The sequence below is a fragment of the Furipterus horrens genome, unplaced genomic scaffold (assembly GCF_987537825.1).
Source record: "Furipterus horrens unplaced genomic scaffold, mFurHor1.1.pri manual_scaffold_4, whole genome shotgun sequence".
Lineage (NCBI taxonomy): Eukaryota > Metazoa > Chordata > Mammalia > Chiroptera > Furipteridae > Furipterus > Furipterus horrens.
In genome coordinates this window covers 202,383,333-202,408,602 of record NW_028327174.1, presented here as the reverse complement: position 1 = coordinate 202,408,602, position 25,270 = coordinate 202,383,333, and the positions used below count along the sequence as shown (strand labels likewise).

The 25,270-nt window shown below is 59.0% G+C and overlaps 1 protein-coding gene and 1 long non-coding RNA gene across 2 annotated transcripts; one reads left to right on the top strand and one right to left on the bottom strand.

Annotated features, from left to right (window-relative positions):
* Positions 1-6,310: 6,310 nt before the first annotated feature.
* Positions 6,311-7,251, bottom strand: LOC150013875 (uncharacterized). Its single transcript, XR_016510597.1, has 3 exons — positions 7,152-7,251; positions 6,914-6,958; positions 6,311-6,490 (listed from the first exon to the last, which is right to left on the bottom strand). It is a non-coding gene; the product is annotated as an uncharacterized LOC150013875 (long non-coding RNA).
* A 7,311-nt stretch (positions 7,252-14,562) lies between these two features.
* On the top strand, positions 14,563-24,830 carry GBGT1 (globoside alpha-1,3-N-acetylgalactosaminyltransferase 1 (FORS blood group)). Its single transcript, XM_090274952.1, has 7 exons — positions 14,563-14,669; positions 15,568-15,741; positions 16,206-16,271; positions 21,758-21,808; positions 21,887-21,922; positions 22,603-22,737; positions 23,736-24,830. Exons 2-7 carry the CDS (start codon positions 15,668-15,670, stop codon positions 24,418-24,420), a joined length of 1,047 nt encoding a protein of 348 aa, XP_090131078.1. The 5' UTR covers positions 14,563-14,669; positions 15,568-15,667; the 3' UTR covers positions 24,421-24,830.
* Positions 24,831-25,270: the final 440 nt, after the last annotated feature.

The window sequence follows — 25,270 nt, the reverse complement described above, 5'->3', positions numbered from 1 at the left end:
CGTCTTAGGGAGAGCAGCTCAGCGGGCTGGGGTTGCTCGGAAGCTCGGGCCACCCGGAACCTCAGAGGGGCCTGTTCGTTCAGATGGGGCCACACTGCAGGAGGGTGGGCGTTAGTCTAATTCTAGTGCCCTTAGAGGTGAAGCAGGGGACACAGAGAAAAGACCGTGCGATGAGGGAGGCGGACATGCGGGTGATGTGGCCCCGAAACCACCAGGAGCTGGGACAGGCAGGAAGGATGGTCCCCTGGAGCCTGGGACACGTCCACCGTGGACTTCCGGCCTCAAAACTGGGAGGAAATGAACTCCTGTTGGCAGGAGCCGCTGCCTGGCCCCCGTGTGTGGTCCTTTGCTACGGCGGCCCCAGGACCCTGGCGCAGACCGCTGAGACAGGTGTCCACGGTGCCCCAGGGGTCAGAGGCTGCCCTGCAGGGTCACACAGGGTCACACAGCTGCAGGTCCGCCAGGAAAAGCAGTTGTTTCCTGGAGAGCTTGGGCGATGCTGGCTGTCCCCAGCGGCAGGTGTCCTCAGGGCATGCTTCTCAGGCCACGCCTAGTTGCAATTTCCAGGAATGAAGTGCCACAGGATACCTTAAAACAAGGGAAAACAAGCAACCACTGTCCTGGGGTGGCGGCGGCATGAGGCGCGGGAGGGCCACTGAGCCCTCGTCGGGGCCAAGTGATGGGACCTGGGACGAGACGTGGCCCACCCGTCCCCCAGCCCTGCCCCCTACCCCCAGGAGCCATTGCTCCGTAGAACTGGGTGGGGGCCAGGCTTGTGTTAAATTACAGAAGCAGGAAGCTACTTTCCTCGGGGGTGGGGAGCCTCAGGGGGCTCTGGCTCAGCTGGGAACTCCACGTCCCCAGGCCCACGGCCCGCAGCTGTGAGCCGAGGACAGGGGCAGCAGAGTGGGTGCGTGGGCGCTGGTCTGTTCTGTGGTCACGCCAGTGCGCCCCCAGCTCCAGGGCCCCCAAGCATGCCCCATCGTGTTAGAAACAAGGTCATAGTGACTCCCAAACCAGTAGCAAAGTCATTGGTAACAAAAGGCAAATGTAATTGAAGGGTCTTAAGGGCAAATGTAATTAAAGGGTCTCTGAGAAGGGAGTGGATCGTCGTCGTCGTCGGCAGCCGTCCGTCTCGAGAGACGATGGTGTAGCTTCTTCAGAGTCTATCTGCACCGCCAAGAATGGCTGTGCAGTCCGACTCGGGAGTGACATGGTATCTGTCTCCTCCCGTGTTGAATCGACATCTTGCGATGACGCTGAAGCTACAGAGCCTGGGCAGGGTAATATGGAGGGTCTGCTGTTGCCCATGCAGCAGACCCCCCCTCTCTTCGCAGCTGAAGGGTCCAAGGGAAAGACGGAGTCGATACAGCTTGGGTTCAGGTGCGCCGCAGGAGTTGCCGGTGTTGACTACAACGTCAAACCGCCTTAGGGACTCCGGCTCCGGATTTTCTGTCGGGGTTTACTCCCTTAGCCTTTCCCCTGAAGAGATATGCCGCAAGGCAGCGGAGGTTTTTTGGAGTCAGAGTTTTCCTTCTCTGATGTATATTCACAAATCACAATAGGGGCATTTAGATGAACGGGTTAGATTGTACCTCCAGAGTACCCAGTCATGGAGAAACGGGGAAGGAGGAGAGGGGAGGGGGAGCTAGTTGCGTTAGGGCGGGGAAGCTAATCGCTCTCACTTTAGGGTGGCAATTTCAGGGTGGGGAAGCTAAGACTATAAAACCAGGTTCCTTTGTCTACTTGGGGCGCACATTCTCCTGGCTATGAGGGTGCGCCCGGCTCTGCAGACTCGTGAATAAAGGCCTCGCTTTACTGCTCAAGTCCTGTGTCCCGGTTTTTATTGTGAGCGTTTCTCACAATCGTGCTTACTGACCATCTCGGGGGCCCACCTTCCCTCAGTGGGGGCTCTGACACAGCACAGGTCACCTCCCAACTCCTTCCCCTGCCACCGCGTGCCCCACGCCCCAAGAGCACCCTCATCATGGCAGACAAAATATAATATAGTATGCCAAATATTATATATAGTATAACACTGCCAACGTGCTCCAAACAGAGCACCCTTCACAGGCAAGTTACTGCCACCGGGGAAGACAGCGGGGCTGTTCCTGCAAAAAGCAAGCAACATGACCATGGGACCCAGCAACCCCACCCCTGGGTGGGCACCCAAAGAACTGTTAGCAAGTCTGGAGGAGACATGGACACCCCCATGTTCCAGCTGCATTATTCACAACAGCCGAAACTGAACATAGCATAGAGTCCATCGGTGGGTGAATGGAGAAACCCCATGTGGTCCATCCACATGACGGAACATCATGCAGCCCTGAAAAGGAAGGAAATTCTGACACTTGCTACCACGTGGGTGGCCCTGGAGGAGGACATTGTGTTGAGTGACAGAAGCCAGTCACAGAGCCACAAATTCTGTGAGCTCCCACTCCTCCGGGGTCCCTGGAGGAGGCAGATCCACAGAGACAGACACTGTTGTTTGCACGTCCAGCAGCTGGATCAGGGTCGTCGGCACACTTCCCGCGCTTCCCCTCCCATGGAGCAGATCTGTAACAAAGGTTTTCCTGTCACGGCCCGCGTGCTGAGCTCTGGGTCAGTCTGGGGCTGGCTGGGTGGTCTGGTCTTTGTCCGCAGGACTGTGTTTTCTCCGTTCTTCCCATGATGGGTCATTCCAATGACGCCAGACATGGTACGCTCACCTTCTTGGGTTCTGGATACCACCGTATCCCTGTAAATATTTTTGACCTTGTTCTGGGGCACTGTTACGCAGGCGGGAAACCCTTGGTTTTATTCTTCTGGTCTTGCAGGAGTGAACTGTGCTGGGGATCAGTGGGGCGAAGCTACCATGTGGAGACGCTGGCCCCCACTGGGGAGCGGAGACCCGCTGGGATGGGACAGGGGCCTGGGGAGGGGGGGAAACAACAGGAGGGGAGTGCAGTGCTGGGATGGGCAGCAGGAAACAGGCCGGGGTGGGCAAAAGTAGCTTGCAGTCGTTTGTATGGAAAATAACACACTACCTCATAAATAATCACACAGGAATACACTGTGTTCCACATACTCACACCTGTAAACTTCCTCTTACCCACCTGTATACGTGGGCTTCTTCTCATTCCTGACACTGAGCTCCTGAAAGCCTTGGAATTTCCTACATAATAGGGTGATAAAGTGTCTTTTTTTTTTCAAGCTTTTGTGATTCTTTTAAAAAAAATAATTTATTTATTTATTCGTTTTATTTATTTATTTTTAGAGAGAGGGGAAAGGAGAAAGTGAGGGAGAGAAACATCACTGTGTGGTTGCCTCTCACTCACGCCCCCAACTGGGGACCTGACGTGCAACATAGTCATGTGCCCTGACTGGGAATCAAACCTGTGACGCTTGGTTCACAGGCCAAAGCTCAATCCACTGAGCCACACCGGCCAGGCCTGACAAAGTGTCTTAATACTCCTACCCAGCCCCTTCCAAGCACACCTGGGCTTATTATGCTCACGAGCCACCTGGAACACAGCGACGGATGAGGGGTGGGCTGTTAAGGGAACAAACCCTGTGACTGTCCCACCCCCACCTCAGGACCAGTGGCCAGTGATTTAATCAGTCCTGACTGTGTAAGGAAGCCACCATCAAACCCCACAGGGGCAGGCTCAGGGCCTTTCCAGTTGGTGAACACATGGAGGCTGGGGGAGAGCGGGGGCCCCGGGGAGCGCACGGACCCTCCTGCCTCCCTCATCCGGTGTGTCTCTGCCTGGCTGCTCCTCCGCTATGATCTTTATAACAAACCAGCGATCCGGGAAGTAAAATGTTTCTCTGAGTTCTGGGAGCTGTGCTAGCAACTCAAGCCCAAGGAGGTGCTGTCAGATGCTCCCAGCTGCAGCCAGGGGGTCGGAAGCCCGGGCGACACACCCTGGCCTTGTGGTCGGTGTCCAGGTGGAGGTGACCGAGCCCCTAACCTGCGGGATCTGGGACTGCTCCGCAGGCACGGAAAGGAAATGGGTGTTTAGGACGGGTGGCGTGCTCTGTACACCCAGTTAAACCCTGCCGGTTGATGGCGATGTCCGGATCCGCATTTTCATCTGGTGTTCTCCTGCCGGTGTGATTCGCTTGGAGGGGAGGCTGGGTCCCTCCTCCGATTGCAGTCCCTCGGCTTTGTCCCCCTGCGGTGAAGCTCTGGGTTTGCTGGCTCACGGCACGGTCACGTGTGCCTGGCAGGTTACCGTTTGCCAACTTGCCCTGAGGCCGACTTTACAGGATATTAGAACGGCCGCCCCGCCTCTCTCTCCGCCACGTGCACCTGGCAGAACCCTCCGCGCCCTGCGCCTGCGAGTCTGTCGTCCGCCCTCCAGCCCCCGTGAGCCCGGACCTCTGCTCCTGTGGCCTCAGTCCCCGCCTCCCCATGGGGCTCCCACATAACTCATTCCTCCGCGGGGCTTCTCTGTGCCGTCCTTTGTTTCTGGGGTGTTTGCCTGTTACTTGCTGAGGCTTTCTGATGGAGGCTGCTTTAGAGCCCGCATCGGGGGGCTCCAGCCCGGGGCTCCCCATTTCTCACTGAGGCCCTGCTTCACCGGGCTCTGCGTGTGGTGGGCGACTTTCCACGGGGTTCCCTGACGAGCTGCCTGTCGTGCTGGGAGACCCGGGGTCTGTGAGATCTGTGCTGCCCCAGGCAGCCTCCCCGTTCAGGCGCAGCACACGGGTCCCGGCTCACTTCTGTGGACTGTGGGTCATCTGGTGACAGTCCAGTGATCAGAGCCTCTGCGGCTCCATCTGGGTCCCCCTGGCGCTTCGGGTGCTGCCTGAGGGGCAGGAGGGCTTTCTCCCGCCAGGCAGCCAGGCAGCCTCGGTTCCCAGGGGAGTGGAATGTGTCCCCATGGCGCACAGCAGGCTGTGCCCCATGGGGAGTGAGCCGCCCTGGGCTGCCTCCTGTGGCTGGGCCGGTGTCAGGAAGTCCCAGGCCTGGTGTCCTGCGTGTCCTGCGTGGGGAACGTGGTGACCTGTGGCTCTGCTGTTTCAGGGTTTAAAAGTGTGCTGAGCAGGGACAGTGTCCCCACTGCCCTGCCCGGGCCGGAAGTCCTTCTGCCCTGGCCTCACTGGGGAACTTCCTGGTGCGTGGGCTCAGCCAGAGGCAGCGTCACTGGCTCTGAGCTGATGGTGGTGGTGACAGGGGTGCCGGGAGGAAGCGCACTGGCCTGCACCCCTGCCCCGGCTGCCCTGCATCTGGGGAGACTTGAAGCCGGGTCAGTGTGAGGACAGCCCACGGCAGGCAGTGGGGCGGAGCTGGTGGCACCGACTTCTGGGGTGCAGGTGGCTCCCATCTGCCCCTCCTCACCCACAGCTCCCGGAGGTCTGTGCTCTCAGAGAACACACAGATTGGGACACCGGCAAGCAGGTGACAGCAGCCCTGATGGCTGCACCCAGCAGCCGCCACACCAGCGTGCCGCCAGGGTGACCCAGCTCAGAGGGGACTCAGCTGCCCTCTGCTCTCCCAAAAATGAGCTCAGTTTCCTCCCACCTGCCGGTGGCCGTTTCCTGTCCTGCCTCCTGTCCCTGCAGCTGGGATCTGAGTGTGTCGGGTTAGAGCCCAGTGCGGACAGGGAAGGGCCTGGGTGCAAGGTCAGCCCTGCCTCTGGCCCAGCGTGTCCCCCGGGGGCTGTGTGGCCTCACCCTGGTCTGGGTGAGGGAGGAAGGACAGCGAGCATCTAACACCCCTGTCCCCTGACTTCTGTGGTCCTGCCCTGCCCATCAGTGCTGACCTCGGAGGACCCCGCCCCCCACAGAGCAGGCTGCGCCCCAAGCCGAGGGAGGGCAGGAGGCAGGAGGTGCTGAGAAGCCTCCATGTGGGCTGTTTTTAAGACATTTAAATAAAAAACTGTGAGTTTCAGGTGTGCCACTCTGCAAGCATTGGGGCTCCTGCAGCCCTGCGGTGACAGACGCAGGACACGCTGTGATGGGAGATGGTGCCCAACACCCATTACACAGCCGCAGGCGAGGCTCCCCAGGGCTCCCGCTGATGCCGGCCCCGCCCAGTTGCCCTGCCTCCTCACCTCCCCCTCCCATCGCCAAGAAAGACTCGGACAGACAGGCTGGTCCGTTTTCATTTCTTGCCCTTTGTGAAGCTCTGGAGTCGGCTGGATGGCAGCTTTAACCCGAGAGCTGTCTTTGGGGCATCTCGATTCCTAAAAGCTTAGAGAGCTGGTAATGTGTCCTGACCTAGTGTCCCGAGGCCGGTGATGCAGCGGCGGCCCTGTCCCCAGGCCTGACCCGCAAGTCCTCACCCCGCCCAGTCACCAAGAAAGACTCGGACAGATAGGCGCGCTGGTGACTTTCTTTATTGCTGAAGGGGGACCACACAGAGCAGCGGGCCCCAGGCTGGGACCCCAAGCTGCCGGGTCCCAGGAGAGCGACGTCCAGCAGCCTCTGAGGTCTCGGTCCCTCCCGAGCGCCCTGACGTGGGAGGAGGGGTGATGTCATCGCTGCAGAGGGGCCAAGGCTCCTGAAATGGACGAGTGACACCCTTGGGACACCAGGGACCCTGTGGGCTGGACCCTCACCAGCTCCTCCCCACTGGGGGTGTGGACAGTCCCTCCTGTGGGAGACAAGCCGTGCCTCCCCCCACCTCAGGCTGAGTGGCTCCCCCCCACATCCCTGCCAGCACTTCCCAGCCCCACTTTCGCCCACACCAGGGCCCAGAAGGAGCAGAGGGACATCACAGGACTGTGGCCAGGACACAGGAAAGACACCCTGCAGTTCGAGGCCGTTCCAGAGAGTGGGCATGCGGCCAGCCTCCATCCCCAGACCCTTGGGAGAGACCCCGGGTTCCCAGGTCCCAACCGTTCCCACAGTGGGGAGGGGGGTCTGGGCCCCACTGCATCCCCACATCCATGCCCAGGACGTGGGGGCAGGGCAGGTACGTTACCCCAGGAGGTGGGTTGGCAGCAGCTTGCCTAGACGGGGCACCTCTCTGCAGGACAAGGGGGAGTGTGGGGTAGTCACAGGTCAGCCACAACACCACAGGGGTTTGCGGGGACCCCACCTCAGGGGCTCTGCCCCCCCCACCTCCCACGTGCCTCCTGGGAGGCCTGCGGGGAATCGGGAGGCCCCCATAGGAGCCATGGCTTTCTGACTGGGGGTCGTGGGCAGGGGCTGGGGGTCACCTCCTGTCCAGGTCGGGATGACGATGACAGGGGTCGGCATAAAGAGCTGCCTCATAGCTCTGTTGAATTGGTCCATGACGGCCTTGTTGACCTTCGGGGTCCTGGCTGTGGGGGCAGGGGGTCAGTTCCTGGGCCTTGGGGGCTCTGAGGGGATCTAGGGAGCTGGGGGACCCTTTTCTGGATGGAAAAGCGATATCCTGGGGTTGGCGGAGCTTGGCCCAGCTTCCCAGGGGTGGTCTCCAGGGCTCAGTCCACTGTCCTCCAGGGTCCCTGTCCCTGCTTGGCCCTGTCGCCCCTCCTCCTCCCACGCCATAGCTGCAGGTAGCCTCTACACGGTCACAGGGGACAAGGGCCTGCGGCCCCTGGGTTGTGCGGCCTCCACCACCTGCCGGCTGCTCTGTGGGCCAACTTCCCAGCCCCTCAGCCACGGTGGATGCGGGAGTCCTGGGAACGCCCAAGGACACCACTTCTGTGACAGTGAACATGTCACCTACGTCGGCAGAGTATAAAGATGTTTTTGTAGCTGACGTCTTGTTGGGTGAATCACTGACACTCTGTTAAGCAAAGGCTGCGGGGTCTGCAGTCACCCGTCCCCCAGCCTGCATTTCTGTCCCTTTTCCCCAGCCACCCAGCCTTCGACCACCCTCTCTCCGTGGGCCCTGGGGTCTCCGCTGGCCTCGCCTGGGCCAGGCACGTACCCAGGTACTGGCAGGCCAGGCTCTTCATGCCGGAGGCGGAGGTGGCAGTGGTCTCCATGCACAGGAACATGAAGTTCTTGTAGTCGGTGTCCAGCACGTGGACACTGCTGTCCTCCACGTCTGGAAGAGGGACAGATGGGCTGGGTTAAGGCTGGGTCCTTCCTGCACCAGCAGAGGGAATGCTGGCCACCCTCCCGCACAGCCACCAGGGGAGGACCGGGAGTGGCTCCTAGGCCCCGAAATGCCCCGGCCTTTCCCTGGAGTGGCCCCTGGGCACAGGGGGTCTGGGTGCCCTGGCCTGAGACGTCCACCGCCTGCAGGACCCAGTCATCACTCATCCACCCGCACTCCCGTCTCCTGGGACCCAGAGTGGTTGAGGGGTGGGGTTTCCGTGCTGGTCACCAGGGAGACCCTGGGCACCACTGAGGGACGGAGGGAGGGAGGACACCGTCGTCCTGAGATGCGGTCACAGGGGGTGGGCAGCAGCCCGGATCTAGCACATACCGTTGATCCGGAATGAGAAAGAGGACTTGGTTTTCTCTGCGAACATCTTCTCCTCGACACAGCGGCCATTCTCCCTGGAAGACAGTGTCCCCTGAGCCGCTGCACAGACTCTGTGGCGATCAAGCCCAGCCGAGGGTGGGGAGAGACGCCAGGCTCCAGGAGGGTCCCTGGAGTAGAGGCGTCTGGAGATCGGAGCTCGTCTCCTGCCCAGGCTACACTCTTTGTCACCTCCAATAGCCGCAGGTGACCAGGCTCCTGATGGCTCATGTGCACCAGAGGAAAGGGCTGGGATGGCCCTGGACCATGGTCAGGGCATCGACCTGAGTCGCTGGCAGTTAGGGGGTCCGGGCTCTCATTCCCACCCCAGCCCGCTCTGTCCCACACCCCTACCGCCACCCCAGGGGCAGACAGGGCCAGGGCAGGAGCGTCAGGCCCCAGCCCCAGCTGCCGCTCTCCAGGGGCCTCCAACGGGCCCTCCCCACACTGATCCCGCGGCCACCCTGTGTGGTCCGCTTGTGTGCCCAGGGCCCTGGGCAGGGGATCCATAGGGCCCACAGGAAACAGGGTCCCATCAGGAGCCCAGCCTGCCCCCTGCAGCCGGACACCCACCATTTCTGCACGGTGATCTCCAGGCCGTTCTTGGTGGTGGGCTGCCGCTCACTGATGTATAGCTGCTGAGGAGCACCCTCAATGTTCCGCAGGGTGGGGTCGTTGGTCACGATGGCCATGGAGTACCATGTCCCAGCCACCTGGGGAGGGGCCAAGCTGCTCTGGGGGCGGGCAGGGGACCCCAGCCCCATGGGGTAGGAGTCTCTCCATCCCTCCCCATCTGGGCCAGGCCGAGTCTAACTGGCGGGTCAGTGAGAACCAGTTGGCCCTCTACTCTGCCCCACACTGGACTGTAGTATTTCCTGCACTGACACAACACTTCTGTGTTTGCTCAGGTGGCTCGCAAGTCCAGAGATTGACTTACCTGGAACCATCTGGGCCTTGAGAAACCAAACAAGCCACCCCGAGGACAGCGACCCGGCCGAGGGTCCTAACATCACTGCCTCCTCTTTCCCCTGAGGCCCCGCGTCCCCGCCTGCCCCGCAGCTCACCACCCCCTCCAACTGCCCCAGGAAAAGCACCCGGTCCCCAAACCTTTTGGATGATCAGGTTCTCCCATAGCTGCCGGAGAAAGATGCCCTGGGTGCCACACACCAGGGCCACGCTCAAGGCCAGCAGGAGACACCTCATGGCTGCGGCTGCTGAGGGCACCTCTGAGCTCGGGAGCAGGAAGGCCGAGGCGGCAGGCTCGGGGCCTTATATCGGAGCACCGTGTGGCCCCCTGCCACGGGTTCCCCGAATCCTCGAGGCTCCTCCTCCACCCCCAGGTGGCTTCCTCGACTGGGACAATAGGTCTTCTTCCCTGTGAGTCGGAACAGGAATGTTCCCTGTGTTCCCTACTGTTCCTGGTAGGGCCCGGGACACTTCCTGGGTCGGGGTCCAGACAGTGACAACCTGAACTCATTTCTGTCCCACAACCTGCCCTCCTCTGATCCACCCTTTTCAGGAACAAGGACAACGCTTCATCCAGAAAACCTGAGGATATTTTTTTTCATTGCTTTTAGAGAGAGAGGAAGGGGGAGAGGGAGGGGGAGAGGGACATCGATGGGAGAGCGAAGCCTCGATCGGCTGCCTCCCGGATGTTCCTGAACTGGGGATCGAATGGAGCGCATACACGCCCGGACCTGGGGCAGTGGAGCGAGGACCAAAGCCGCCACCCAGGCACGTGCCCGACGAGGAATCAGTCCCGCAGCCTTGGACGACACGCCAACCAGCTGAGCCACAGCGGCCAGGGCAAGAGGTCCCATAATATTTTTAATTAAAAAAACCCTCACATGAATCATACGTGGCCCTTCGGTGAGGATGCACCGAGAGGAGAAAGACACGCCAGTTTTCTAAGTAAATGCTCCAAGGTCAAGAAGGGAGAGAAATCCCTTCCTTTATTTTCCACAGGAACGTTGAAATTTATTCTTGTTTCTACTCTGTGTTTGTCCTTCCAAGGGGACGTACAGACTCGGGTCTTACCGATTCCTCCATCGAAGTCTTGCTAATCTGTAGTTATTTTAGGACCATGAGGTCTTCCCTCCAGCCAGCTGTCCCGTCCAGGAGCCTCGTCTTCCTCTCCGTCCTCTTTCTCGCCCTGCGGCCCTGGCCAGGACCTCAGGGTGACTGTCAGTCCTGCTCTCAGGGACCCTGGGGCCTGTTCCCGCCGCCTCATCCCCAGGGGTGCTGTCCCATGAGGGGGTTGATGTAGACCATGATCTCTTCTGTTTTTATTGCAAAGAACCGTTTTTGTATCATAACTGGTGATTTCAAATAATTTTTTTTCAATATCCATTAAGATGTTCCCATGGGCGTTCTTCTCCTTCCAGCTAGTAAGGTAATACCTTTTTTTGGTGGAGTTTGTGATTTCAAGAAGAACCCAGAAACGCCCGCTGCTAGAGCAGTTGCTGACGCTGGGAGGTGGGTCTGACCTCTGACCTCTGGCCTCTGAGCAGGTCAGGGAGCAGGCACCCCCGCGCAGAGACAGCAGGCAGAAGTGCATGTGGCCAGAAGCCTCACTCTCTCTGTCCCAAGAGAGGGTGAGGCTAGGAGGTCCCAGGTCTCACTCCCACGTCTTGCTTCCCTGGAGCGCAGAACCTGGCTTAGTCCCAGTCCCGGTTTCTGTGTGGGCCCTGCCGCCTGGTGGGCTCTTGTGGTAGTGCAGGGTGAGACGGGCTGAGGATGGGGGGCTGGTAAGGGGCTGGGGGCTCCTTCTGATGGAGGGGCAGTGTGGCTTCCAGGGGGATCTGATGAACTTGCAGAGGAGGAAGGAAGTGACCAGCCGTGGCAGTCCCTGCAGGGAAGGGGGCTGTGGAACTCAGACACCCACCTGGGCAGCACACACCCTGGCTCCATCCTCCGTGTCTTAGACTTGGTACACAGAGAGGGAAGACCCGTCCATCGCTGGGTGGGGGTGCCGTCTTCCACGGGATTGCGATGGAAGCATTCCAAGGACCCACGCATGGAAGCTGTGTTGTGGCAAGGTTTATTCGGGCGGAAACAGAAGCTGCCATCTCTGTTCGCTCCGCCATGGAAAAAGTCCAACCCTGTCTCCAGCAAGGCCCAAACAAAAGTCAAGGCCCAGGGAGTCTGCTTCACACTAAAGCTTAGTCCTTCGGAGCCCAGGCCATCTGCTCCTGGCCCCCGGGAGCTGCTGGACCCACGTGGTTGCAGCCCCCTGGAGAGAGAGAACTAAAGGGCTACCACCTGGCACAGGGCTGCGTGCAGGCGGAAGAGGGTATCAGGGGGACAAATGGTAATGAAAAGATATAATAAAAAAGAAATAGAATGGGTAAAATAAAAATACACATCCTCCCCTGGAAGCCCTGTACAAGCTTGACGCTCAGTGTTCTCCCCCTCTTTCCAATGGCTGCCAGAGTCACCCAGACCCAGCAGGGCCCCCCTCTGCCAGGGAGGCTTTTCCAGGACAGCTAGGAGCCGAGTATGATGCTGGTTCCTGAGACACCCCCCCCCCCCCCAACTTCCTGACATGACAGTCACCCAGGAACGTGATTTACCAGGAAAATCTGCTAGGAAAAGCTTTCACCTTTTCGCCACTGAGTATGGTGTTAGCTGTGGGTTTGTCAGCCATGGCCTTTATTATGGTGAAGTTAATTCCTTCTGTGTTCAATTTGTTGAGTTTTGTTTTTTTTAATCATGCATGAATATCAAATTTTGTCAAATGCTTTTTCTGCTTGAGCGGATCGTATGATTTTTCCCTCTCATCACATTGATTGACTTGCATGTTGAATCCCCCTTGGTCACGGTGGATGATCTTTTTAATATGCTGCAGAAGCATTTCTGGTCTGCTAGCATTTTGTTGAGAATTTTTATGTCTATAGTCTTCAGGGATGTTGGCCTGGGGTTTTCTTGTACTGTCCTCGTTTACATCATCTTATTTAGTATCAGGATAACGCTGGCCTCGCTCTAACTTTTTGGAAGAGTTTGAGGAGGATCGGTGTATTCTTTCTTAAGTGTTTGGTAGAACTAACCAATGAAATTGGATAGCCACAGGGGCATCATGCCGGCGGTTTGGCCTGTCAGACTGTAGTGGACAAGGCTACCTGGGCACTTGCCACCCCTCCTGCCAACCCAGGCCACTCCAAGAGGCCATCTTCATCCCGCAAGTCTCTCTGCTGTCAAGGACTGCGCCAGTAGACAGGCTGATCTGACCCTTCATGGATCACTCTTGACCTTTCATGCTTTCTGTACTCTTGGCTGACTTTTGCCCAGGGACGCTGTCCATGGGCTGGGAGCCCTGCCGGCTATGGGGTACTGCCCTCTGCATTTCCCTCACACCTTTCCCGGTACGAATCATTGCCATCTGTGACCACAAGCTCCCACGAGCACCCACTGTCCCACTGCAAAGCTGGCCCTTCCATCTAGCCAGCAGGCCAGGACCAGGGACAGCTCCTTCTCCTAGTCCCGAGACCTGCTCAATCTTGACCCTTACCTCACAAGAAGGAATGTCCTTGCGTGTGCTGCATGAAGTCGGTCAGCTCCTAAACTCCAAAGTGGGGGACAATGACGTGAGCTTTGTCCTAGAGTATCCTGAGGCCCAGGAAGAGCAGCTCCACACTGCCCCCGCAGCCGACAGCTCTGCCATGGGCCAGGGGTGTCTAGACCCCCCGCCCCTGTGGGGAGGACATCACCTGCCTGCTCCAGCACTGGCCTCTGCCAGGGACCAGGAGCTGACATTGGACCCACCAGGCCTGAATGGACAGATGGCTCTGGATTCTTCCTCGGTGCAAGCTACGAAGCCTCTTCAGCCTGCTCCCCCACAAGAATGTTCTTTACCCCAGATACCACCCCTGCCCTCGGAGCTCACACCCTAACAGGCAGGACAGCATCTCACCCACAGCCAGTGAGCAGGAGGGCAGCCTCCGTGGCCTTCTGCATCCTAAAAAGATATTTAATAAAAATTTTAAAAGGTGTCTGTGTGTGTGTGTGTGACATGGAGGACCCTTTTGTGTGGTGTCAATCTTTTCACCCTGGTGCCCCTAAGCCTGTGCTGAGGCTGTCCTTGGGCTGAATTGATCTCCTGGGGCGGCGGGAACGGAGTATCCCGGCTGGGCCAGGAGAGGGCTGCGGGCAGCTGACAGTACTGTCTGCCCGCCTTGCTCACCTATTCATCACCTGGGGCATCCGGGTCCAAAGCGTCCACCAGGGGGCTCCACAAACAAACCGAGTGAGAAAAACAAAGCAGCTGGTCCCAGACCAGGTCCCAGGGAACCAGTGTTTGCAGCTAAAAATGGAAACGTGACCTTTCAGCCAGCGCTCACCAGCTCCTCCGGCCCCTGCCAGGCCCCTACAGGCACTGGGGAGACAGGCCCTGCCTTATGGGGCCCAGTGGTCCTCAAGAAAACGCCAAGGACCCAGGTAAAAATCCCCTTGAGGGACCTGGGAGGCTGTGCCCTGGTGCCAGGCAGACCTGGGTTTGCAACGTCAAGCTGCATCATTGTGACCTTGAGCCTCAGCTGTTCTGTCTCCGTGCTGTGTCTCTGTACCTGGTTTCTTCCCCGCCCCCCTTTACTGCTACCTTCTTGACCATCGGGGCACCTTCCACGTCGCCTCCTTCATCACACCTAAGCTGTAAGAGGGTCTCCCTGAGGTTCCTGGAGTTTAGGTGTGAGCAAGGGTCAATGCTCCCAACAGGCCCCGGAAGGAAAGTATGGCCAACCTTATTTACAGGGGAGGAAACAGGAGCCAGGAGACTCCGGGGGCTGCTTGCTCCTGGCCACCCAGGCCGCGTGCCGGGCTCGGAGGTGCTGAGCAAAGGTGCGACGTCCAGCTGGTTTTTCCTAACTGTGATTGCTTTAGTGTTTTCTAAAGACGTTAAAGTTTCCCCCGCAAATCGTTTCTCTGACTCTTCCGGCCCGGCCCTGAATTCCCAGGCCCGTGCTTCTTGCTCCGGAGCTGGGCCGGCTTTGTCCTGGGGCGCAGAGAAGACTAGTGGCGGGCAGAGAGCAGGGAACTCCGGCACCCGCTGGGAGCCCGGGGGCGGGGCCCTGTGGTCGGTGGGCGGGGCGCGCGGGCCGGTGGGAGGGGCTGCGGCCGTGGGCGGAGCGAGTAGTTCCTTTGCCTTCTCGCTGACCCATCCGGCCCCGCCCTCTCGGCAGGCCCGCGGTCAGGCCCCCCCATCCGCGCTCTTCGCCGGGCGCTGCGCTGCTCACACCGGGTCGGCGTGCGCCCCTCCGGCCGTCCTCACGCCGGTCTGCCGCAGGGGGTGAGTCCGCCACCCCGCAGGGGCAGCTGCGCCCCCTCCGCCCTGCCCTGTCCCCGCGATGCGCCCTGAGCCCGCACTGCCGGGCGGAAGTCGAGGTGCGCGCCTCCGCCCCAGGCTCCTCGCTGCGAACCCGGGGCTGGGGCGCACTGGGCTCGGGCCGCTCTGCGTCTTGGGCCCCGCGAGAGGCACGGGCCAGCCGAGCCGAAGTCGAGGCCGGGGGCTTGGAGGCGGCTGCGCGCCCGGGCCCGGGTGGGGAGACCGAGGCCCGCGGAGGGAATGAGGGCTTCCCAGCTCCGGGGCCTTTCTCTGACCTCGGGAGGACCGCTGCCGCTGCCCGGGGCCCCGTGCTCGCTTAGACCCGGACCAAGCCAAGCGCTCTACAGCCCTTCCCGCACGTCATCCTCAGGGGCGATGCTTGTTGTCCGTTCTCCCCGCCTCCCCCTTCTCCCCTCCTGCTTCCTTTCTCCGGGGAGATCCCGGAGGCTGTGGCCGGGGGCGGGAGAGTGACTTGTGTACGCTCGCGAGCTAGGGATTGACGGGCCGCGTTCCGAGGAGTGGCCAGGCTTCTCTTCCCAGAGCGGCGCACGGCTGCCACCTCCCCCCCACGCCCCGCCCCGGGGACTCGCGGCCCCGCCCCGGCGGCGCAGGCTCTCGGCTTGAGTTCCGGTTGTCCTCACCTTGCTCTCCCGAATCCTCCAAGTCCCGTCCGAACGCCGCGCCCTTGCCCAGCTCCCGCAGACCCGGGGCGCTGCTCCCCATTGTTGGAGAAGTTAGGGGGGAGACCTGAACGCCCAGGCTGGGGGAACGGTGTGCCTCCCCCAAGGCTCGCCCGGGAGTGGGGGGGGCGGGCAACAAAGACGGGGCCCCTGTCCTCTGGATAAGGAACGTTTCTTTGCAGGTGCTTGCCTCGCCGCCACAGGCTCTGAGAGAGGAGGCCGATTGGCCAAGGCACGCCCGCCCTCAGCAGGTGCACGGGGTCAGGCGCTGCACACCCAGCCATGCGCTGCGGCCACACGCTGGCCCTGAGCCTGGGGGTCTGCCTGCTGGGGGGCACGGCCCTCTGTGTTCTGTGGTGAGCATGCCCCGTGGGGCCCCCAAACCTGACCCCTCTCCTGGCACACCTGTGCCCCCCAGCCCACGTAAGACCAAACTAGGTTCCTGAAAATTGCCTCGTACTAGCCTCCAGGCTCTTGCACTTGCTCTGTCTCAACCATCCTTCTAGCCATGTTGATGCTCCCAGGTTCGCCCTGTGCGGTCCTTCTGTGACGGTCCCTGGGCGGCCCTCACCTCACCGCCATCCCCTCTTGCGTGCAAGGCCTAGAGTCAAGATCATTCCTGCTCAGGAATGCATGACTTTACGGTGGCTCATGAGTGCATGCCGGAAGACCAGGAGGTGTTGTCCGCTGAGATCACCCAGACCTACGGAGTGATCCGGAACCACAGATGCTCCTCTGGGGCCCTCACTCCTGCTAATGGGCACCAAATGGGTTTTTAGCCTCAGGGGCAGTCGAATCAGCAGGTGTTTTTTCTTCCCAGGGTGTATGGTGAGAACTGGCTGCCATTCTCCTATGTCCCCTATTACCTCCCCTGCCCAGAGATCTTGTAAGTATGGGGCTGGAGGGCTGTGTGCCTTGGGGGAAAGGGGGGAGTTTTTAAGGTCACCTGTCTGCAGGTTCCTGGGTCCCAGCTCATGATCAGTGTCAGGGGTGTTTGGGTAATGTGTGGGCTGCCATGTTTTTCCGCAGATGGACCCTGAGCATGTTGCGTGGTCCTGAGCCTCACTTACCGCATCTGTAAGATGGGATGGTGGGGGTGCCCCTCCGAGCAACTGGGACCATGCCTGAGTAGCCTGGGGTGGCACCTGACGCGTAGTGGGTGCTCAGGAGACAGTGCTTATAGGATCTGACCATTTGGCTCAACTCTGTGTTCCACGTGGATTCAAGGAACAAAGGAACATGTGACAAGTCTTGCATCTGACGTTTGACAGTTAAGAGTGGAAAAAAGGATTGGGACAGTCTCCAGGGGGCACAGGTCCCATGGTCTTGTATTTTATGAGAGCTAAAGGAACATTTAAAATCTGGATCATAGACTACTAGTTACCAAGGCATGTGTTAGTATTATAAAAACGTAGGATACAGCAAATTAGGAAGCTGGAAAGCAGAAAAGAGGGGGAAGAAACCCTCTTGGGTCCCACTGGTATGAATCTTGCTCCAATTCCAAAGTTTGTTGTCAGTTTGTCGGTTGCTGTACTTTCTAAATGAACAAATAATGCATCTGTCTGGTTCTAAAACCAGAAAGGCTACTTGCTATTGGAAATAGTTGTGACCTTAATGTTTCTGTGTTTTTTATACTGTTTTCCAGAAATGGCTTTATTTTTCAGCCTGTGTTCATACTCTCCATGGTTGCCCTCGTTTTATTGCCCCCAGGGGCTGGGTCATAATTCTTTTTTTAACTATAGTTTATTGATTATGTTGTTACAGTAGTTCCATTTTTTTTCCCCTTTGCTCCCCTCTGCCCAGTACCCCCCTTCCCTCCAGCAATCCCACCCCCCTTAGTTCATGTCCATGGGTCGTGCCTATAAGTTCTTTGACTTCACCCTTTCCTATGTTATTCTTAACTCCCCCTGTCTGTTTTGTACCAACCGATTATGCTTCTAGTCCCTGCACCATTTCCCCATTTCTCCCCCTCCCCCCTCCCAGCTGATAACCCTCCAAATGATCCCCATACCTATGATTCTGTTCCTGTTCTGGTTTGCTTAGCTGGATTTTGTTTTTATTTTTTAGATTCAGTGTTGAAGGTTGTGAATTTGTTGTCATTTTAGTGTTCATAGTGTTGATCTTCTTTTTCTTAAATAAGTCCCTTTGACATTTCATATAATAATGGCTTGGTAATGATGAGTTCCTTCAGTTTTACCTTGTCTGGGAAGCACTTCATCTGCCCTTCCATTCTAAATGACAGCTTTGCTGGATAGAGTAATCCTGGTTGTCGTCGTCGGCAGCCGTCCGTCTCGAGAGACGATGGTGTAGCTTCTTAAGAGTCTATCTGCACCACCGAGAATGGCTGTGCAGTCCAACTCGGGAGTGACACGGTATCTGTCTCCTCCCGTGTTGAATCGACATCTTACGATGACGCTGGAGTGTCCTCTCCAGTGAAGCTGAAGCTACAGAGCCTGGGCAGGGTGATATGGAGGGTCTGCTGTTGCCCATGCAGCAGACCCAATCCTGGTTGTAGGTCCTTGCTTTTCATCACATTGAATACTTCTTGCCAGTCCCTTCCTGCCTGCAAAGTGTCCTCTGAGAAATCAGCTGATAGTTCTATAGGCACCCCCTGTAGGCAACTCTCTGCCTCTCTCTTGCTGCCCCAGGACTCTGTCTTTATCTTTCACCTTTGGCATCTCAGTCATGATGTGTCCTGGTGTGGTCCCCTTTGGGTCCAGCTTGCCTGGGACCCTCCGTACTTCCCAGACCTGTGTGTCCATCTCCTTTGCAAAATTTGGGAAGTTTCCCTCATTTTTTCAATTCTTGCTTCCTCATTCTGCACTGGTTGACTGACTGTTGTTTTTTTCTTCCTTATGTTCCAAATCATTGATGTGAACCCTGGTTTCCTTCCCTTCACCATTGTTTTTTTGTGGATTTTCCTTCATTTCACTTAGCATAGCTGTCACTTCTTCCCTTATGCATTTGCCGTACTCAAGCATAACTATCAAGCCTGTGAGCATCTTCATCACCAGTGTTTGGAACTCTGCATCTGTGTGGTTGGCTACCTCCTCGTCGCTTAGTTCTCCCACTGGAACCTTGATCCGTTCCCCCTTTTAGACCAAACTTCTCTGTCTCCTCATTCTGACAGGCTCCTGTGTGTGTTTACCTCCACATCCCAGGTAGAGCTGTCGCACCTGTTACATTGTAAGGGCCAGAGCCTTAGGGATTCGTCAGTATAGGGCGACCCGTTTCACCACGTTGTGGTGCTGTGTGTGGGGGAGGGTCTGAGAAGGGACAATGCCGCCTGTCCAGCACTTGCCCCTTTTCCAGGCACTTCTCCCACTTCCGTATGGGACTGGCGCCCCTCTAGCTGCTGCCCTGGCCATCGTTCCCCGAGTGGGTGGGCCTGCGGACGTTCTAGGACCACGGGGGCCCTTTAAACAAGTGGACTCCCCAACCCCCACTGGTCTGCACAGTCAGAAGCAATGAGGCTTGATTTTCCCTGGCGCTGGGACTGTGAGCTTTGAGGTCTGGTCTGGTGCTGGGAACGCTTCCCAGGTGTCCCTCTCGACTTTTTACACGTGTGCCTGGGCTTTCTGCTGGCCTGCTGCTGCCGTTGCCACTGCTGCTGCTGCTGCCACCACACCGCGTCCTCTCCACCCCTCCCACCTGTCTGGATGAGTATTTCTTCTTTGTTTCTTTTTTTGCTGGAATTCCACGCAGCTTGATTTTCTGGAACTTCTGGTTGTCTCTAGTTTTGAGGTAGTTGTGTTCCTTCCTAGTTGTGGAGGGAGACGCAGCGTGTCTGTCTATTGGGTCATAATTCTTGACTCCCTCCCCACCTTTCCCACAACGACCTCAGGGATTCGGTTGTTTCCAGTTTCACGGTGTTCTAAATTAGTGTGTAGTGAGCAGCTTTGGAGCTAAAGCTTTCTCCGTCTTAAAGATCCTTTCATTTGCTACGTTCCCTTCCTGGGTCAGAGGACATGGGAAAGTTTTGTATTGGTTTTGTTTGTTTAAATCCTCACTCGAAAACATGCCCATTGATTTTAGAGAAAGGGGAAGGGAGGGAGAGAGAGGGAGAAACATCGATCAGTCATCTCTTGCATGCACCCCAGTCAGGTACGGAACCCGCAGCCCAGGCATGTGCCCTGACTGGAAAGTGAACCTGTGACCTTTTGGTTTTCGGGACGACACTCCAACCAAGTGAGCCACACTGGCCAGGGCATGAAAGGTTCTTGATCCAGCTTGTCAAGTTGCTTTCCAGAAGTCCCAGGACATCCCACACACGTGCACACACACACACAGCCCCTGGGCTCCTGCTGGACATGCCGGGGGAAACCAGAAAACAAACTCAGAACGAGAAGAACTAAGGCCAGACCACATTGCTGAGTGCAGACGTGCTGATGCCATCTCCTCGGCTACTGAGGTTTAATCTCTCGGGCTCCTCCCGAGGCCTCCTTTCCCCCAGCCTTCCCGTCTTTGCAGTCCCTCTTCCTGGACGGTCCTGCTCCGTCCTGCTCCGCCACCTGCTCCCTTCGGCCTGTTTGCCATTCTGTCATCGCCCGGGGCCGCGCACATTTGCTGCGTTTTTCACTCTTTCCAGTTTGTCTGTCTTTGGGTTCTGCTGAGTTAGTTTTTCAGAGGTTGAAGTTGAAGGGTTTCGCTTGATTTCGATGGTCTCATTTTTCCCTCTTCCTGTGGATTCCTTCTGGACTTGGTGTGTTATGTGGACTCTGCGGCTGGCCTTGTGGGGGGCCGGGAGGCGCCATTGCCAGGGAAGTGGGGAGTGCTGGGCTGGCCGGCACCAGCGCCCTCCGTTCGGGCCACATGGCAGAGTCCCATCTCCACCTGAGCAGGGACCCACGTGTGCTTGTCTGTGTGAGACGGGCAGAGGGCCAATGTGACAGACTGACTCTTTTACACTGTTGATTCCAGAGTAGAGACTGGTCAGGGGAGGAACACTGTGTGATCCACTTACGGAAGATCCCTAGTGACAGAGGGTGGGGGGCGGGGGCAGGGAGGGAGTGTTTCCTGGGGCCTGGGTTTCAGTCGGGAAGGTGGAAGAGTTCTGGAGGCGGACGGTGGGGGCGGGGGCACGACAGGTGACGGTACGTGACACCACTGAACAGTTCACCTAGAAATGGTTCCGGCGGTGGATCCTTGTCGTGTGTCCTTACCACACACACACACACAAAGCGTAAACTGAAGTAGGTGGGACGGGTCAGGGAGGCCACCGCTGGTCATCAAGTCGGACAGGCTGAGGACCCCTGAGTGAGTGGCAGGCACCGGGCCCCCAGGCGGTCGGTCTCAGCCTCACGGCAGGGGGAGCAACTCATTGCAGAAGCTTTTATTGTCTCGTTTTTTAAGGGTGAAGGGACTAAACCGCCCCCCCAAGGGGTCAAATGTCCAGCCCAGGTCCCTGAGTGCGATCCTGGCAGTACTGGGGACCCTACGCAACCTGCCACCTCCTCCCTCGGGGCCCCCTTGTTATGTCTCCACCCAGGGCGGCCTCCATGCAAGTGCAGGCTGACCTCACAGGCTGCTGGGTGTGAGCGGAGCACCCCTGACTCACAGCCCTCGGTCCATTCACGGCGGCTCTAAGGGTTAAACATGGGTACCCTTGTTAGGATGAGGGGAAGGGGTGGGGTAGTCAGGGTTCCCTGAGGCAACGGCACCAGCCCCAGCAGGAGGGAGGGAGGACGGGAGATGGGTAGGTAGACGAGTGGGTGCGTGGATGGGTAGGTAGATACCGGCTTACTCCGTGGCAGGGTGGCTGGGCCAGTCTGAGCGTGGGCCAGGCTACCAGCAGGAGCCGGCTGGGACTCCCGGGCAGGAGCTGACCCCAACGGGACTTCTTCAGGGAGACCTCAGTTCTGTCCTTACGGCCTTTCAACCGACTGCGTCAGGCCCAGTCATTATCCGGGGTGACTGTGACGCCAAGGTGGCTGGGGCGGATGTTCCTCACGTCTGCAGGGTGCCGTCGTAGCATCCCGATTGGTGCTTGTGTAACTGGGTCGGACCACGGACCAGCCCCGGGGGCTCGGGTTAAGCCACTCCCCCGAGGCCCCCAGGCCAGGAACTGGCAGAACTGGGCTCACTGGTTCTTTGCAGCTTCTCCAGCCTTCTTCCCAATGCTGGGCTCCCACAGAGCACCAGAGCTGAAGGAGCATCAGCTCTGGGGACCAAGCACCCTGCCACGCTGACCCTGGCCTGATGGTCCGTGGGACCCCACCCCTGCAGAGTGGGCGGAGCGGCGGGGGGGGGCGGGGGAATTCATGGAGCCTGCGTGGAGCCTGGGGTCGCCTGCCCCGTGGGTGTGGAGCTGGCCTCAGCTTCACTCTGCCACCTGCCCGGCACTGATGGCTCTTTCCCACCTCTGCCCACCAGCAACATGAAGCTGCAGTACCGGGGGGAGAAGCCGTTCCAGCCCGTGGCACGGTAAGCTCACTGCCGTCGCCCGCTTTGTGGCCCCGGCGTGCGGGCCGCCTCCCTCACCCTGGCCCTTCTCGGTTTCAGGTCACAGTACCCACAGCCCAAGCTGCTGGAGCACAGGTAGGTGCTGCCTAGGGCCCCGGTGCAGTGTGGAGAGACCCGGGGTGGAAGGTGGGGGCACCTGGGGTGGAGGGAGTGCCCGGCCGCCTTGGCGTTCAGGTAGACCGGGGCCAGGTCACCGACCTCACAGCAGGTGAGAGGACCAGGGGAGACAGTGCTGTGTCTGCTGCATGGCAGGTGCTCAGTCCATCATTAATGACAATATACTTTAAAAATTCTCTTTCTTTTATTGGCTCTAGAGAGAGGGGAGGGGAGGGAGAGAAAGAGGGTGAGAAACATCGACATGAGAGAGAAACAGTGAGTGATCTGTTGCCTCTTGTACATGCCCTGTCCGGGGACTGAACCCGCAACCCAGGCTCGTGCCCTGACCAGGAATCGAACCTGTGGCCTTTCGGTTTGCGGGATGATGCCGCGCCCACTGAGCCACACAGGCCAGGGCATTTTAACGACAGTGTTGCTAACCCTGCTCATCAGGAACTGAGGCACCTGGCGTGTGTTAGCCTCTGGTCCTCCCACCACCCTGGGAGGGGCTGCGGCCGTCCCCACTTTCCACCTGGGATGCTGAGGCTCAGAGACAGGGGTGAAGCTGCCCGGGGTCACAGCATGAGAGGCAGGGCCACGGGGAGCCCACGGTGTTCACAAGGGAGCATCTCAGCCCCCTCGGCCTCCCCTGCTGCCAGGTCCACAGACCTGCTGACGCTCACGCCCTGGCTGGCGCCCATCATCTCTGAGGGAACTTTCGACCTGGAGCTTCTGCAGAGCATCTACCAGCCACTGAACCTGACCATCGGGCTCACGGTGTTCGCCGTGGGGAAGTGAGTGGTGGGCTGCGTGGGGGGTGTCCTCTCTGGGCCACTGGAGCTTACAGTCTGGGGTGAGGCAAGACCTGGACACAGGTGGATGGGGGGCTTCCTGGAGGAAGGGGGTCGGGCCCTGGCCTGGAAGGGGAGGGGGAGGCAGCCCAGGTGAGTCGCAAGAATCTTTCTCAGGGGACCCTCTCGGCCTCTCACCCTTCTCTGCTTCTGCTGAACAGTTCAGGCAGGAATGAAGGAAAGGAAACTGCTCAGACCACCCCACATAAGTGAGGGTCCATGATCAGGCCAGACCACCAGCAGGTTGAGACCCAAGCTGAGCTGGCCCTGCCCCCAGGACCCTCTCTGTCCCACCCGCTCTGTGCTGCCTGCTCTCTGGGTTTCTCGAGAACCCTTTTCCTCTCTGTTCCTTGACCCTACCTGGCCTTTCCCGCAGGAGCCACCGCCTGGCAGCTTCCCTCTGGGTCCCTTTCTAGGACTCTGAGAGAGGGACCATGATGGCGCCTGGTGATGGGTGGCCCACCTGGGGCCAGGTAACCCCTGGTCCAATCAGCTGTGCCTGGAGGGTGGGGCCATGTAGTTTCCACCTGCCCTGGGCCCCCAGCACACAGCACGCCTCCCCTTCCCAGGATGCAGCCACTGAGCTGCTTCTCGGTTCCTTTCCTGTCCCCGAGCCGCAGTGTCTGCCTATAAAATGGGATCACAGCAGAGTCCCTTAGAACCCTACCTGGCATTAGTGCTCAGTCAAGGTCAGGCCAGTGTGTGAGCCTCAGAAGCTCTGCCCTCCTCAGACTCGTCCTTAGGACGGGCTTCAGAGCTAGGTGCTGATTGTGCGTGTTCGACAGACGAGAGCCCCGAACGTCAGAGCTGCGTGACTCCTCCAAGTGGGGAGCTGAGGGGTGGACCCGGCCTTGCTGATGGCAGCCCCGTGTCTCATGTGGTACCAGCACATGGAGGGGACGCTGCTGGGGCCATCGGGGATGACAGATCCTTCCCACCAGGTACACCTGCTTCGTCCAGCACTTCCTGGAGTCGGCTGAGCAGTTCTTCATGCACGGCTACCAGGTGCACTACTACATCTTCACGGATGACCCCGCGGCCATCCCTCAGGTCCCGCTGGGCCCTGGCCGCACCCTCAGCATCGTCCCCATCCAGAAGCACTCCCGCTGGGAGGAGGTCTCCATGCGCCGGATGGAGACCATCAGCCGGCACATTGCCCAGAGGGCGCACCGGGAGGTGGACTACCTCTTCTGCCTCGATGTGGACATGACGTTCCGGAACCACTGGGGCCCTGAGTCCCTGGGAGACCTGGTGGCTGTCATTCACCCGGGCTACTATGCTGTACCGCGCCAGCAGTTCCCCTACGAGCGCAGGCATGTCTCCACTGCCTTCGTGGCAGACAGCGAGGGGGACTTCTACTATGGGGGGGGGGCCTTTGGGGGGCGGGTGGACAGAGTGTACGAGTTTGCGAGGGGCTGCCACATGGCCATCTTGGCGGACAAGGCCAACGGCGTCATGGCGGCCTGGCAAGAGGAAAGTCACCTGAACCGCCGCTTCATCTCACACAAGCCCTCCAAAGTGCTGTCCCCTGAGTACCTCTGGGATGACAAGAAGCCCCAGCCACCCAGCCTGAAGCTGATCCGCTTTTCTACCCTGGACAAGGACGCCAAGTGGCTGCGGAGCTGACAGCAGAGCCGGGGCTGCCGTGGGCAGGGTCCCAAGGCCTGCAGCCAGCTCGCCCCAGCGGAGCACCCAGCAGAGCACCCATCTTGCCCTGGCTCGTCCCAGTCAGTGCCTCACGTCTCAAGCCTTAGCCGAGCCCTGCGCTGTCCTGCTGTCCTGCTGTCCTGCCCGCCTCTGTCAGGAGAATCCCACGGGAAAGTGGATGTGGAAGGGCCTTTGTAAACTGTAAAGGGCTGTGCCCACATGGGGAGAGCACAGAGCTCGAATGCGGCCCAAGGAGGTGGGACAGGGAGGGGAGACGCGCGGTCACGAGCAGGCCGGCAGGCTCCCCAGCAGACAAGCCTCTGTGCCTTTGGGGCGGCTCTGCAGTCTGCCTTCCTGGGGCCTGCGCTGCCGCTCTGCCCCCTGCCCTCGGAGTTCTTCCCTTAATTCTTAATTCTTCCCATCCATGGAGCATCTCTGGGCCAGGCCCTCAACTCCTTTTAGAAAGAGGCCTGGCCCTGGCTGGTGTGGCTCAGTGGACTGAGCGCCGGCCTGTGAACCAAAGGGTCTCTGGTTCGATTCCCAGTCAGGGCACAGGCCTGGGTTGAGAGCCAGGTCCCCAGTTGGGGGCGCGCAAGAGGCAACCACACATGGATGTTACCCTCTCTCCCGCCCGTCTCTCTCTAAAGATCAATAAATAAAATCAGAAAGAAAGAAAGAAACAAGGAGGCCTGAACCCTAGTTAGGTTCCTGGTTAGGCTTGTCACTGGTGTCTAAGGGCCATGCTCTGCAACGCGGGCCAGGGTCAGCTATAGTCCCCATGGGTGTGGGCCAAGGCTGAGCAGGCTCTGGGTCTGAGAGATGCTGGGCC